The sequence below is a fragment of the Anomaloglossus baeobatrachus genome, chromosome 2, assembly GCF_048569485.1.
Source record: "Anomaloglossus baeobatrachus isolate aAnoBae1 chromosome 2, aAnoBae1.hap1, whole genome shotgun sequence".
NCBI classification, from domain to species: domain Eukaryota; kingdom Metazoa; phylum Chordata; class Amphibia; order Anura; family Aromobatidae; genus Anomaloglossus; species Anomaloglossus baeobatrachus.
The window spans coordinates 757756137-757770527 of NC_134354.1; the positions used below are offsets into that span (position 1 = coordinate 757756137).

At 46.9% G+C, this 14391-nt stretch overlaps 1 protein-coding gene across 4 annotated transcripts in view; it reads right to left on the minus strand.

Annotated features, from left to right (window-relative positions):
- Window positions 1-14391, minus strand: part of AMOTL1 (angiomotin like 1) — a 237271-nt gene that overhangs the window by 61956 nt on the left and 160924 nt on the right. For all 4 annotated transcript variants that reach the window (XM_075337490.1, XM_075337493.1, XM_075337491.1 and 1 more), the window contains 2 exons: window positions 4689-4838; window positions 3560-4454 (listed from right to left, as the gene is read on the minus strand). In XM_075337490.1, coding sequence (XP_075193605.1) covers window positions 3560-4454; window positions 4689-4838 — 1045 coding nt within the window. The remainder of the gene's footprint in view (window positions 1-3559; window positions 4455-4688; window positions 4839-14391) is intronic.

Genomic DNA, 14391 nt, shown 5'->3' on the forward strand with positions numbered 1-14391 from the left:
TGGCCGGCGACCCGCCTCCTTCCTAAGGGGGTGGGTCATGCGGCATCACAGCGACGTCACACGGCAGACGTCCAATAGAAACGGAGGGGCGGAGATGAGCGGGACATAAACATCCCACCCACCTCCTTCCTTCCGCATTGCCGGTGGAGGCAGGTAAGGAGATGTTCCTCGCTCCTGCGGCTTCACACAAAGCGATGTGTGCTGCCGGAGGAACGAGGAACAACATCGTATCTCCTATTGGTGCGACATTATGAAAATGTCCAACGCTACACACATCACCGATTTACGGCGCTTTTGCGATCGTTTATCGGCGCATCTAGGCTTTACACGTTGTGACGTCGTTACCGGCGCCGGATGTGCATCACTTTCGATTGACCCCGACGATATTGCAGTAGCGATGTCGCATCGTGCAAAGTACCCCTAAGAGGTGCCACAAATAATGATGCTGGTCTAATGAAACCCTCTTCAAAAGGAGAAGGCTACCCAAAACCATTCCCCAGGGAGAAGGCCACAGCGAGGGTCAGGGACTAGTAGCCTCCCTTAGCCGAAGCCCAAGGAAGCCCAATCTTGCCCCCAGCATCTGCACTGGCTGCCACCCAAGATGAGAACGACTGTTGACTTTCCTCCCGGGAGAGGACAGTCTGGGGATCAGTGGGGAGCAGAACCTGAGGGCCCACTGGCCTTATGCTGGGAATCCTTCACTCTCCTCTCTGGGATTCAGTGGGCAGTGGAACTTAAGGGCCTTATACTCCCCTCCTAGACTTGTCAAGAGAGGAATCCAAGAAGGGTCCACAGCCTAACAAAATCCTAAAAACAGGACACTCGTGAAAAGTGACAGGGCACATAGTGAAGAAATAATACTTTAAATAAATAAGTGAGGGATCCCCAGCACAGTGCTGGCGAGACCTCCCACCGGGAATGTAAAAATTCCCCTCTCTTTGACCGAAGGCCCGGAGTAAGGGTGTGAGCTATAAGAATGAACTAAGAAATGCTAGTGGAAAACGTGTCATAATTTGTGGATTTCAAATGCCCAGTGAATTAAGGCACCCTAGGGTCACCACTCCTGGGGCACTTCGCACCTCGGAATTTCAAACTTAGGAAGGGGTTGTCCACTACTTTTACATTGATGGCCTATCCTTACGATAGGTCATCAAGGTCTGCTCGGCCGAGGTCCGATACTGCCTCCTATTAAGGAGAAGACAGTTGCGGGCACTATCAGAGGGCGGAGTAGCTCCGGAACTGAGCATTTCTGGAAGCCTGCTGCCACCGCCGGGATGGGAACAGCTGATCGGTGGGGGGCCGGGTGTCGGACCCTGGCCGCTCACACATTGATGACCTATCCTAAGTATAGCCCATCAATGAAAAAGTAGGGAACAACCTCTTTAACTCAAGCTAACTGCTTCAATCTTGAAGGGCCATGGTTTCCACCGAAAGACTATTTGAGCCAACCGGCGAACAAACAAGCGCATTGTACCCAGTGTGTATAATGGATCATTCTGCTATGGCAGATGGATGCAAAACTGTCTTTTCGAACGATAAAAGATTTTATTTTAGCCAGAAGGCCGAGAAGTGACAAATCGAATACATTTTTAGGATGGACAATGCAAATCTTCCATAGTTCCCTGGGAGAATGGAACACTAGGGAGCAGGTGAAACCACCACATTATTCACTGTCTATCAGAGTGGTGGTCGCACATGCTCACTACCAAATCTCACTTATTCATGCTGCATTATATGTCTTTTGCATTGATGCCTGAAACAATATATGGACATCTGCTCTCCCTATACAATAATGTAATGCTACCCAAAAAGTGGTCCTTCGAAGAAACTTGTGCCCATACGCACAGTGATCTGCCAGCAGCATGTGATAGAGCAGAAGACGCAGAGAAGATTAATATACAGTTTTATGAGAAAATATACAGTATTGGTTGTTTTAATCTGTGCTTATTCTGTGCTTCAGTCCAGTGGGCGGTCCTACTCATTAATTGGCAGATATTCATGTGGACCCGCCCAATGGACTCAAGCACAAAATAAGCACAGATTTACATAAATAAAGTTGACGTTTTAGCTGAATATTTTCACACAAAACAATATATCAATCGGCTCAGTTCCTCCTGCTCTATAACAAAATGTGCAAGGTTCTAAATCATTAAAACATATATTCTTTATTAAATAACATTATAATTATAACATAAAAATAGACATAACAAGTCATAAATATAAAATACTAAAGGTCGGAGAGTGATAATAAAAAAAACTGGCTTTTGTGGGTTATAGTGAGGGCAATCACAGTATTAAAGACGGATACTTAAAAGGGACAAATCAAAATAACAAGTACATTCAAGTGAATAAGGAGAGAATAATATTACGTGAATGTCCACATATTGATAATAATGAATAGTGGCATCACTATAAAAAAATGCACCCGACGTACGTTTCGCATACAGTTTTGTGATCCTCTGACAAAGCTTGATGCGAAACGTACATCAGGTGCATTTTCTCTTTGATAATGATAATAATGAATAGTGGTATCACTATATAAACTTTTACAAATATATTATTCTTGTATGTACTTTAAAGGGCTTTAACTGACACAGCACTTGCTATTTTGGCCCCTATATGTATGTTCAGTTCTTTCCACTCATGTAGGTTTTCTTAAGGTTCCCTTATAAAGTAAAAAGGGAAGAACTATGGATAATAATACTATTTCGTTTCTGTACCCGCTCATATTTATTATCTTTATTCCTTGCCAGACTATCTTCAATTAATAATCTGAGTGACATAGCTCCCATGTCCTGGCTGATCCAGTTGGATGAATAGGATTTTTCTTTTTTTACTTTCTCTTATACTATATTTTTGGGCTGGTGATGTTCTGGGTCATAGAGCATGTGAGAGGGGGAAGTCTAATCTTTCACTTTTATGAGAAAGCGGTCATTTGGCAGAGCCAGCGGGTGACTATTAATGGGACATGATTATAAAAAAAAAGGAAAAAGGAGACTCCAAATTGAAGTCTACCTTACAGGGGTATGCTGGGGAGATAAAAAATTCTTCTTCTGTCCCTGCCCTCAAAAATTATAAAGATGAGATGCACACTGCTGTTCCATATCCTCACACTACCTGTAATTCAGTGACACTGGAGCTGCTCCTTGGTGCTCCTCCTACCCTCTGGGACGTTACGTCACACATCAGGGTGCGAGACCTGCTCCATTCTGATGGTAACAGCCAGCCCCCAATAATATCTGCTTCTGTTCTGTCCTAGAGCAGGGGGCATGATGGGGGCATAGCCATGCCCCTTGGACTGTAGGAAAGCAGATCTTATCAGGGGGATAACTGTTACCAACAGTATGGAGCAGGCCAGGCCTCCTGATGTGTGATGAAACGTCCCAGAGGGGAGGGGGAGCACAAAAGAGCAGCTCCAGCGTTACAGTGAATTACAGGTAGTGTGAGGATATGGAACAGCACTATGGATCTCATCTTTATAGTTTCCGAGGGCAAAGACAGTAGAAACATTTGGTATAATGCCACATTTGTAACACTTTTCAAAGAAGAATGGCATTACCTGGTGACATTATATTCTGGAGGAGGCTGGTACCGGAGGACGGGCACCTCGGTGCGGGATGGTTGTGAGGTGGGGTAAGGCTTCATCATTTCATGTACCATCAGGTTCTGTTGATCATTGTAAAAGTGTCCTTGTTCCTGAATTCTATTCACAGGAGTTGGTGCCTGTTTCACCTTGTGGGGATAATCAGGTGGAGGTCCTCTTTGCTCTGCACCTTTGCCAAAACTTGGAGCTGGAGATGGAGCCCCATGTCGAAGTACTTTAATGCTGCCCGAGGAGTGTTGTTTAACTCCGTTCCTCTCGAGTGACAACATAATCCTCTCACTCATCGAGCGAACATGACCCTGCTTGAGTTCTTTAAGTGCCTCATCTTGGTGAGCCTGTCCACTGTTGGCTCTACTGACAGTCGGCCTTCCTTCAGTTTTGGATTTATGGTTGGCCACAATGCCGGCAACATAAAACCCCGGCCCCATAGGTCCAGGTGGCTGAGCTCTAAAAAACTGGGATTGAGCCTTGGCTTCCTCGTAGGTTGGCAGTTCCTCGTTATTTTGTTGGGGTTGAGATGTCCTCAGGGTTTTCTCCATCACAGTGTTGTCCACCTGATGTTCTTGCCCCTGTGGTTCTTGCCTTGCTGACTGGCCGACCATTTGTGGGTCTTCTTGTGTTAGGTTTTCAGTAGATGAAACAGAATTCGTGGGGATATTGGTTCCTGTGGCTTGTTGTATAGCCAGAAAGTTCATATTCTCGTTGGGATTTCCATATCTCAACTGTTCTTGGATCAAGCGCCGAAGAACGGTTCCTGTTGAAACATCTTCAGAACCTCGCATTTCCACTTCCTGTATCCGGTGAAAGTCCTGAGGTATGAAGTTGGACCTTTGTTCTTCTTTGAAAAATTCTTTGAAAAATAAGAAAAGAAAAAAATAAACAAAAATAAATCAAAATTCTAACTACATGGAAGACTAATTATATGTAGCTTATCTTCGGTCAAATGTCTTGACCGCAAAGCTAAGCAACGTTTCATTCACATTGTTCTCAGATTCCGTCATACTTGAAACCAGGAATCAGATTTTCACAAAACCCTTCACCCAAGTAGTTCCATGACAATGCGCTGATATAGATTATAACTTACCACCTGCCTGTTCTTTTAGGACGTCTGGTGACTCGATGCCTACGGATGATTGCTCATTGCTGCTGGCATACAGAGGACAGTCTTGATAAACACAGACATTCTCATCACAAGGTATGGTGACACGGTGGTTGTAGTATACTGTGGAGGCACCTGAAACAAGACAATAGGGAACTTTTATCAATGGTACCATCATTAAACATAAATGCCACCTTCAACATATACAAAGACCTTTAGGCAACGATAATGAATTTATAGTCCACATTTTGGATGGAATACCAACATCCTTTAATGTTCAGTTGAACTTCATTGGGTTCCAATCATGGAATTCCAAGAAATCGGGAGAGTTTAATTGGTGTGATATAAACTCAAAAACGTCTGAAAATGGCAGCACAAGGCAGAGCAGAGACAATGTGTTTTAAGGAGTGATGGGCGAACCAGGACTGTAAAATTCCTGATCCATACCGGATATCTAGTATCCGTGCACTGAGCCCAAACACTGAGTTCTCAGGGAATTCCGTGTAACTATCCAGATTCGGCCACCCAGATAATTTAAAAAAAAAAAAAGGAAAAAGGGTGCGACAATTCTGGACAGCTGCAGGCTGCTATTTTTAGGCTGAGGTAGCCCAATAACCATGGGTCTCCCATGCCTGAGAATACCAGCCCCCAGCTGTCAGCTTTATCATGGCTCGGTATCAAAAATGGGTGGCCACATGCTGTTTTTTTTTTTTAATTGTTTATTTAAATAATTAAAAAAAAAAACGCATGGGGTGCATCTTATTTTGATGCACAGTCAAGATAAGCATAAGGCTGGGGGCTGCATCCTGCACCAGTATACTTTATGGGGGGACCCTACGCCAATTTATTTATTCATTTTTACACCACTATAGAGCCAGAGACAGCGTGTGTGATTCCAAGCAATCACGGACGCTGTCACACAGTGTAGGGGCGCGGTCTCACTGCAACCAATCAGAGACACCGGGACTGCTGGTGGGTGAAGAAGTGAATATGTATGAGGGTAATGAGCGGCCCCGGAAGTAGTGTTACAGCTGCGCAGGAGACTCGGCAAGTATAATACTCTTGCTCCAATCCTCCTAGCCCTTTTTACCACCATTTTAAAGCACAATACTCAGGTCCCGAACAACTTATATGGGGATCGGCATCCGGGCAGATATTCAGAATTAATTATGGTCCCGAACCAGGTTTTGGGTTTCTTTTTAAATCCGGTTGGACCCGCTGATCCCGAATATCTGTGGATTTGCCCATCTCCACTTACAAGCTAACATAGCATCATGAATCAAATGTTATCTTACAAAATAGATTTCTAACTGTGACCAGAACTAGACAGACACCTCAGAGGAACCACTAACATTGGAACCCATGGGAGATCAGTAGTGGGCAAGGTGACCAGGGTGGAACAGGTCACTTGCTTACAGATGCCAGGTGGAGGGTTTACTTTCGAGAAGAACTAACCTTTCAAGATTTCTAACATAATTTCCTGATGTTGGAATAACTTCTTGTACTTAATCCTCCATATTTTGAGAACCTCAGGTTGGCTTCTTCTAGACACGACCTTTCAAAAATGTGTCTCTGGGTTTTTCCTGATATAATCCCGCCGTACGTCTACCTTCAATCAAAGCCTTATAAAAGATGCATAGCCTTTTCCTGCTCTCATACAGATGCAGCATATCGAAGGCTTCATGTTTGATTCTTGCAAGGAAATCCCTGCGGAGAGGATTAATACTCTGATGCGTGGTCCTGACTGCCAAAACTGACTTACAAAACATCGGTAATAGACGGCACAAATAATTCCGATCTGGGACTGTTGGGCACCAATGAGAAGGCAACTGCCTAGAATACTAAAGCTAAGTAATAAAGATCTATAGGAAATGATGGAAGCTATGAGATGGTAAGGTTAGAGGAGAACAACAGCAATGTAAAACATGAGGGAGAAGGAGAGAATCAGTCTTAAGGGGGCTTTACATGCAGCGACATCGCTTGCGATTTCGGATGTGCGTCACGGAAGCCGTGACCCCGGCGATATATCGTTAGATACGTCGTTGCGTGTAAACGGGGCCTTAAGCCACCGAGGGGACTACCATTTCAACCAAAACTAAAGTTAGCACAGCAGGTTGATCAGCGCTCATTTAAAGGCCCATTCACACAATGTAAAGCCAACTGTAAGGGGACAGAATATTAGCACGATCGCTATGTCCCCATGCAGCATGCATTTTGTCAGCAGGACATCCCATGTTTACAAGGAGCAACGTGCCGCCAACACTGATGATTTAATGACTTCCTGAATGATCAAATCAACTAACCATCAGACATTTTTTGGTATGTTTACATGGGCTAATGGTTGGGAAGCAGCGTTGCAGGAGCGAGGGGACTCCTGGCAAGCGGCCAGGACAATGGGAAAACCAGGGAAGCAATACAGCGGAAGGCCCTGATGCTAGGGTGAGGGGTCACCTTCTAACATTTACCTGAGGCTGATTCCTGTACTCCCTAACGTCCCTAGATGGGACTTTCCCCCCCGTGCGTCGTCACGTGTCTAGGCCCTTGCTGGCCCTGAATTTACCCTGACTAGTAAAGGCCAGCAAGGTGCTGGTCTCGCAGACAACATAAGAAACATAAGACAAATATGTGGGGAAACACACAACAAATAACACTTTACGGCTTCTCCAGCAGGAACTTCTCAGCTGCAACTGAAATGACACCTCAGCTTCTACAGAAACTGGTTCATTAAACATGGACCGCATAGATTACACTATAGCCAGCATAGGGAGAAGTGGATATTTATAGCAGAAGGGAGTGGCTGCAGCTGGAATTACAACTGAGTCTGATCCCTGCCCTCTCTAATGTACCTAGACAAATCCTTCCCCAGTGCGCAGTCACATGCCTAGGCCCTTGCTGACCCTGAACTCACCCTGACTAGTAAAGGCCAGCACTCATCCTGACTACTAATCTCGCCGCTGCAAGAGGCCAACAAAAGGAACATAAGACAAACATGTGGGGAAAAACGCAAGAAATAACACTCCACAGCTTCTACAACAGAAACTTCTCAGCTGCAGCGACACCTGAGCTTCTCCAGAGACTGGCTCATTAAAAGTGGACTGCATATATTGAACTATAGCTGGCATAGGGAGGAGAGCATTTTTATAGCAGAAGGGAGTGGCTGCAGCTGAGATTACAAAGGAGGCTGATGACTGCCCTCCCTAATGTACCTAGACAGGTCCTTCCCGTGTGCGCCGTCATGTGCCTAGGCCCTTGCTGACCCTTAATGCATCCTGATTAGTAAAGGCCAGCAAGATGCTAGCCTCGCCACTGCAAGAAGACAACACTAGGAACGTAAGACAAATATGTGGGGAAACACGCAACAAATAACACTCCATGGCTTCTCCAGCACGAACTTCTCAGCTGCAACTGAAGCGACCCCTCAGCTTCCACAGAGACTGGTTCATTAAAAGTGGACCGCATTGATTGAACTATAGCCGGCATAGGGAGGAGTGGCACTGTGGTACTCACGGCACTGTGGTACTCACTCTGAAATTTTCTGGCCGGACACCTCCGGCGGTAACAAGGCGCACCTCTACCCAACGGCAGAGCGGTAAGATCCTGTTCGTGACGCCAAGTTGTCGCGGGCGGAGGAGGGGACGCCGCGCTCTCCCACTGCTCGGGTCCGGCTGCCGCTGCTGCTGCGGCCTGCTGCTGCTCGGTGGCTCGAGCGATGGGCCGGATCCCGGGGACTCGAGCGGCGCTCCTCGCCCGTGAGTGAAAGGGGATTGGTTTTTGGGATGGTTTATTGTCCGTGACGCCACCCACGGTTGTGGTGATTGTATGGACACCACCGCTGCTCTGCATGGGGATCCCGGGAGCGGTGACAGGGAGCAGCAAAGTTGTTAGTTCTCCCCTCCGTGGGTAGGGGGTGGTTGTCACGGGGACCAGTGATGAGGTGGGTGATGAGGGATGGCGGGGCCGGTGCAGGGCTTGGTGGGGTGCAGGGACGCGGGGGGGCTGCGCTGTGCCTCACGGCACTGTGGTACTCACTCAGCCTGAGACGGGGACACAGTTCTCGGTAAAACACATGGCTGGAAAGACGGTTCCCACGGACGGCTGCAGTTGCTGTTCCCCAGTAGTTGACGGTGACGGTCCCTTTTCCTGCACCTGAGATGATGATGGTAGCGATGGGTTCCCACCGGTAACCCGCTCCCCGGCTTGGTTAAGGGCCAGAGGAGCCCTACTTTGCCCGCAGGCGCTGGCCCTGAGAAACTGGTGCCCTGGCGGTGGCGGTGTCTCTCTCTAACGGTCGGACTGTTGCCTTCAATCGGGACTTGGTTGTTGGGAGACCCAGAGGTCCCCTTCACTGACGGATTTGGCAAATTATGGCGACTCCTAGCCTTGCCGGGATCCGAAAGGCCCCTGCCAATGGTGCTGACTGCTCTTTGTATACCGCTCCGGTACCGCCGGGCCACCACCCGTCCGCGGTCCTTCCAGCAACCTCCGAGCAATCTCTCCTGCAGACAGTCACCGCCGTCTGCTGACCTTGCTGTTCTCAGTCCGGGGCACACACCCGGACCAACTTCAGGCTTTCTTAACTGTCACTTTTCTGTCACTCTTACTCTCTCACTAGCTCCTCTACCACTTCCTTCTCCTTCACTCCCCTAAACTGATCTGCTTCTCAGACTCTAGTCTGACTTCAACTGCCTGGTTTTCCCGCCTCCAGGGCTGTGAACTCCTCGGTGGGCGGAGCCAACCGCCTGGCCCACCCCCTGGTGTGGACATCAGCCCCTGGAGGAAGGCAACACGGATTTTTGGTTAGCCTTGGTGTTCCTATCTGGGGTGTAGGGTGTGGTGGTGTTATGACCTGTGACCCCTGGCTTGCCCAGGGCGTCACAGATACTTATAGCATTAGGGAGTGGCTGCAGTCAAGATTACAACTACCTGTTACATCACTGCAGGATAGAAAGGTTCCTTAACCGTTTCAGCAACAGATGGAATTAAATAAGCACCGGATAGAAAACTCAACATAAATGAGAGGGAACCAAAGAGGATCTGCAATCAACGATATGCTGTGACCTTCTGATCCCAGATTCTCCCGACATCACATCAGGCCATGACACACTCGTGATACTTATTTGCCAATTATTGGCAATCTGTAGGGGCTTTTACTTATCCAATAAATTCAAGAAGTCCTTTCCAATCCGGCAGCTGAAATCCTACGGGTCTCCAATGTGAGACACTTTTAAAGGATACATTCCTCTCCATCCAATGCACCTTCATAGAATTTGGCACCAGAGCAGCCATCCTCATACTATGCTACCGTGGACAGACAATTCTGCTCAAGAATATGTAACCACCGACTTGAGTCCATTATATAAGGAGGTCATGGCAGGCCAGCCATTAATCCAGTGCACTTGTTATCACTAAGCCTTTACATATAATGTATGGACACGTGGAGTGGACGACTATCTGAGTAACCGTGCTATATAAATGAAGGATGCGAGGTTTATTATCATATGAGAAGTATAGAACTTGTATAATTCTCCGCACTTCATCACCATGATTAGCCACCGGGCAGCGAATGACTACACTTACTGCCTGCTTGATATAGCACATCTCCAAATGACGGTGAATTAACAGCGAGACGCCGAGCGAGATGCATCAGCAATTTCTTCAAAGCTTCTCTCTGAAGTTATTAAATATGAAACCGGTCTGGGAATAATGGGAGAAATATTTAAAAATAAATAAATAAATAAAGTTTTAACTACTCCTTAAAGGGAGAGATTCCTCTAAATACAGATACCCTAGGAAAAGAAGCCAAAAGGTGGTATATGATCTATGGACGCAGTCCAGGGGTTCTGTTTGGTCAATTATCCGAACGCTACTGGGCACAAGAGTTCCGGCAGTCCCCTTCTTGTAGCATCTGTTAAATTCCCTATGAAGGTCACATTCAGACGCAGCGGATTTGTCATTAAATGGAACCCGTCACCAGATTTGAGGCCTATCAGCTGTGGCCACCACCAGTGACCTCTTATATACAGCATTCTAACATGCTGTATATAGGAGCCCAGGCCGCTGTGTAGAACGTAAAAATGACTTTATAATACTCACCTAAACCATCCGTGCGGATGGGTGTCTCCGTTCTCTGGTACCGGTGCCTCCTCTTTCGGCCATCTTTGTCCTCCTTCTTCTGAAGCCTGGGTGCATGACGTGTCCTACATCATCCATACTACCCGACATTGAGGTCCTGCGCAGGCGCACTTTGATCTGCCCTGAGTAGGGCAGATCAAAGTATTGTAGTGCACCTGTGCATGGGTCCATGGCCAGGAAACTCTACAGGTCTCAATCCTCAAAAAAACAGGTGGACAAAAAATACACAAATTGCGATGAATAACAGGCACTGATGAGACAAGAAGGGGTCATCAGTCAGGATTTGGCCCAGAAGAGGATGTTCTACAAAGAGCAGAAGTCTTGAAAAATAAGAGAAAACATTCTAAATATGTCATGGATGTGTCACGGGTGACAGATAGTCATGTGGTTTTAGGCAGTAGAAGGTCACAGCGTTTGCCTGGGCAGAATGCTCCCTGAATTTCTATTGTTCCTGCTGTCAGTATTCATTAGGTATAGGTAGCTTTCCTGCTGGATTCATCGCTCCCCCTTTTGAACCCAGCATGAGCTCGCCTTCCACCCAGCTGCTGATCATCAATATTCTCTTGGTGCTTAAATCTCCCTTCTTCCCTGGACTGGTGCTGGTGATATTCTTCATTTCACTCTAGCTCTGGTTGCAAGCAGGTGGCTTGCTTTCATCTGTAGTATCATTGCTGAAGCTTTGCTGCCTGAGTGATCTGTTGATAAGAAGTTCATGTTTTTCCCCCTTGTGTCTTCCTTTAGTGTTTAGTGGGGTTGCCAAAAACCTCATCCCATCCGTTCCCTATTTTGGGTCCAGCACTAGGAAACCTAGCGTCAGGTATCCGGCTCGGTGTATAGGTGCAGAACCTATCTAGGGGTGGTGAGGGACCCCAGGGATCAGCAGTAGATTTGGTCAGGGGTCACCATCTCTCCCTTTCCCTTATCTTTCACCGCTTTCTTGGTACTTCCTCAAACCTAGCATGACAAAATATTGAGTGTTCACATAAACATCATGCATTTGTCAATAAAAGTGTAAAAATGTATGAAATGCAGATTATTGCACTTTAATAATGATACAAACATCAGACTAAACAATCTAAAACCACTAACGTTAAGCAGAACCTGTGGCTCTTGGCCTCAGCTGCTGCCTGCAAAGTTGTAGGTTGTCTGTTGGATTCCCATGGGAAAAATATTAAAAAACACTAAGGCTATGTGCGCACTAGAAAGTGCCTTTTCTTAAGAAAAAAACGGATGTTCTGAAAGAATCCCGCACTCACGGTAAAGCCGCACCCGCGTTTTTGACGCAGATTTACCGCGGTTTTTCCGCAAATTGGTCCCCGCAGATTTTTTACAATTATCTATGGCAAAAAACGCAGGTACCTGCGGAGAAGAAGTGACATGCTCATTAATTCCGCACCGGAAAATCCGCGGGTAAATCCGCAGCGTGCGCACAAGGCCTAATGCGAGCGTCACACGGTTCGATCTATCGTGCGATTGCACGAGCGATCGTGCCCGCCCCCGTCGTTTGTGCGTCACGGGCAATTAGTTGCCCGTGGCGCACAAAGTCATTAAACCCCCGTCACACGTACTTACCTTCCAAACGACCTCGCTGTGGGCGGCGAACATCCTCTTCCTAAGGGGGCGGGTCGTGCGGCGTCACAGCGACGTCACACAGTGGCCGGCCAATAGAAGCGGAGGGGCGGAGATGAGCGGGACGTAACATCCCACCCACCTCCTTCCTTCCGCATTGCCGGCGGCCGCAGGTAAGCTGTGTTCATCGTTCCCGGGGTGTCACACGGAGCGATGTGTGCTGCCCCAGGTACGATGAACAACCAGCGCAAAGTAGAATAAACAATTTTTTAAAATTCAGCGACGTATAAATGATTCGCGATTCGTAACCGATTTGCGCTCGGAGTTGTCACACGGGACGACGTCGCAAATGATGCCGGATGTGCGTCATGAAAACCGTGACCCCAACGACATATCGCACGACAGATCGTCTCGTGGGACGCCCGCATAAAGCAGCAAAATATATGAAAACCAAAATCTGTATCAGTCTCAAAACATTTGGCCACATCTGTACCGTATAGTACAACTTTTTATTTAATTTACAATTATGAAAATAAGGGAGAAGCGGGTTATCGGTCTACAAGCTTTTCCCTCCGCTCTCCATGTATCAATGCACAGAGCTGCGAGAGATTATCGTCTACCGTTTGTTATTATAATTAATGCCAATTACAGTTCAGCTTCCTCGCATACATGCTCAGTGTTTTCAGAGCGCAACGATTTTGGTATTTTCTCAGTATCCCAAGGTCTTTTTGCTGCGAGTCTGCCAGACTGTGCGGTGCCAGGTCTGCGATATTAGCTATAAATGCAAGATAACAATTTGCATTCCCACTTGATATTCTGATCTGCTCACTTTCACAGTTTTCCTTTGACCGGTGGCATTTCCAAACTTTGCTCTCCTGGAAAAATTTCCCACTAGATTTGGGGACCTGACCCCATATGTCCGGTCAGCCACATTATAAATGCTGGGTGCTGAGGTTGTACGATACCTTGGTTTTAGTTCATGATCACTGGGGTTCCAATGCTGGAACACTTACTAATGCCAACTAAAGGACCCCGTCTGAATTGGGCAGTGTTTAAGCTTGCACAACTCCACTTCACTTGTCGCCAATCAGATTTGTGGAGATAACCAAGCTCTGTACTTGGTACACCTATCTTAACCCTGGAACGCGCAAGCAATTCAATCTACCATAGAAAACAAATGACCTAGCAGGCCTTCGAGGCCCCAGGTATGCGTTCTAGGGTTAATGAAGGGCTCACTGGAGTAGGATGCACCCCATTCATTTGGAGGTGCACGCCACTTAATGAATTAGGTGCATCTTCTCCGAGGTGTGTCACCAGAAATGCAACTGGACTGGAGTCGAGTCTTTCTCACATCCACCCATTTTGGCAAAGCAACTTCAAACATGAGTAAAAACACCAAAACTCACAACATTTTTGAGAACTCCATGTAGTAATCTGGTGTAAAAGCTTTGATGAATCGCCCCTTGTGAGTGGTGATGTGATGGACATGCTTCATTACTGCTCTTATTTAGTTTTTGGTTATCGGTGAAGATCCCAACGGTGAGACCCCCAGCAATTCTTCTTGGAACAAGTGATGACTTTGAAATATGGTGGAAACCAATCAACGTTCAGATAGTTAATGTCTTCTACACCAAACTATTTTAATGGCCTAACGGTGGTGGGTATATACTCCCCCAAAAATGTCTCAATAACTTGTCATGTGGCCTTGAGTATCAATTACAACTTCACATCGACGACTCCTGCTGTTCACCAGTGGAATTATTGTCTGCAGAGGCCGGCATCCCACTGTTCATGAAGGGCGGCCCTCAAGTCGCTGAGGTTATGGGGCACAGAGTTACGTCCTCTACACTGCGACTCAGCTGATCCCATTGGTTTTCTATGGGATTCAGGTCTGAAGAAAGTGGAGGCAACTACATTTGAGGTCCCCCATTCTCCAGCAGCCATTCCCTCATTATGCGACCTCGAAGAGCTGGAACTTTGTCGTTCA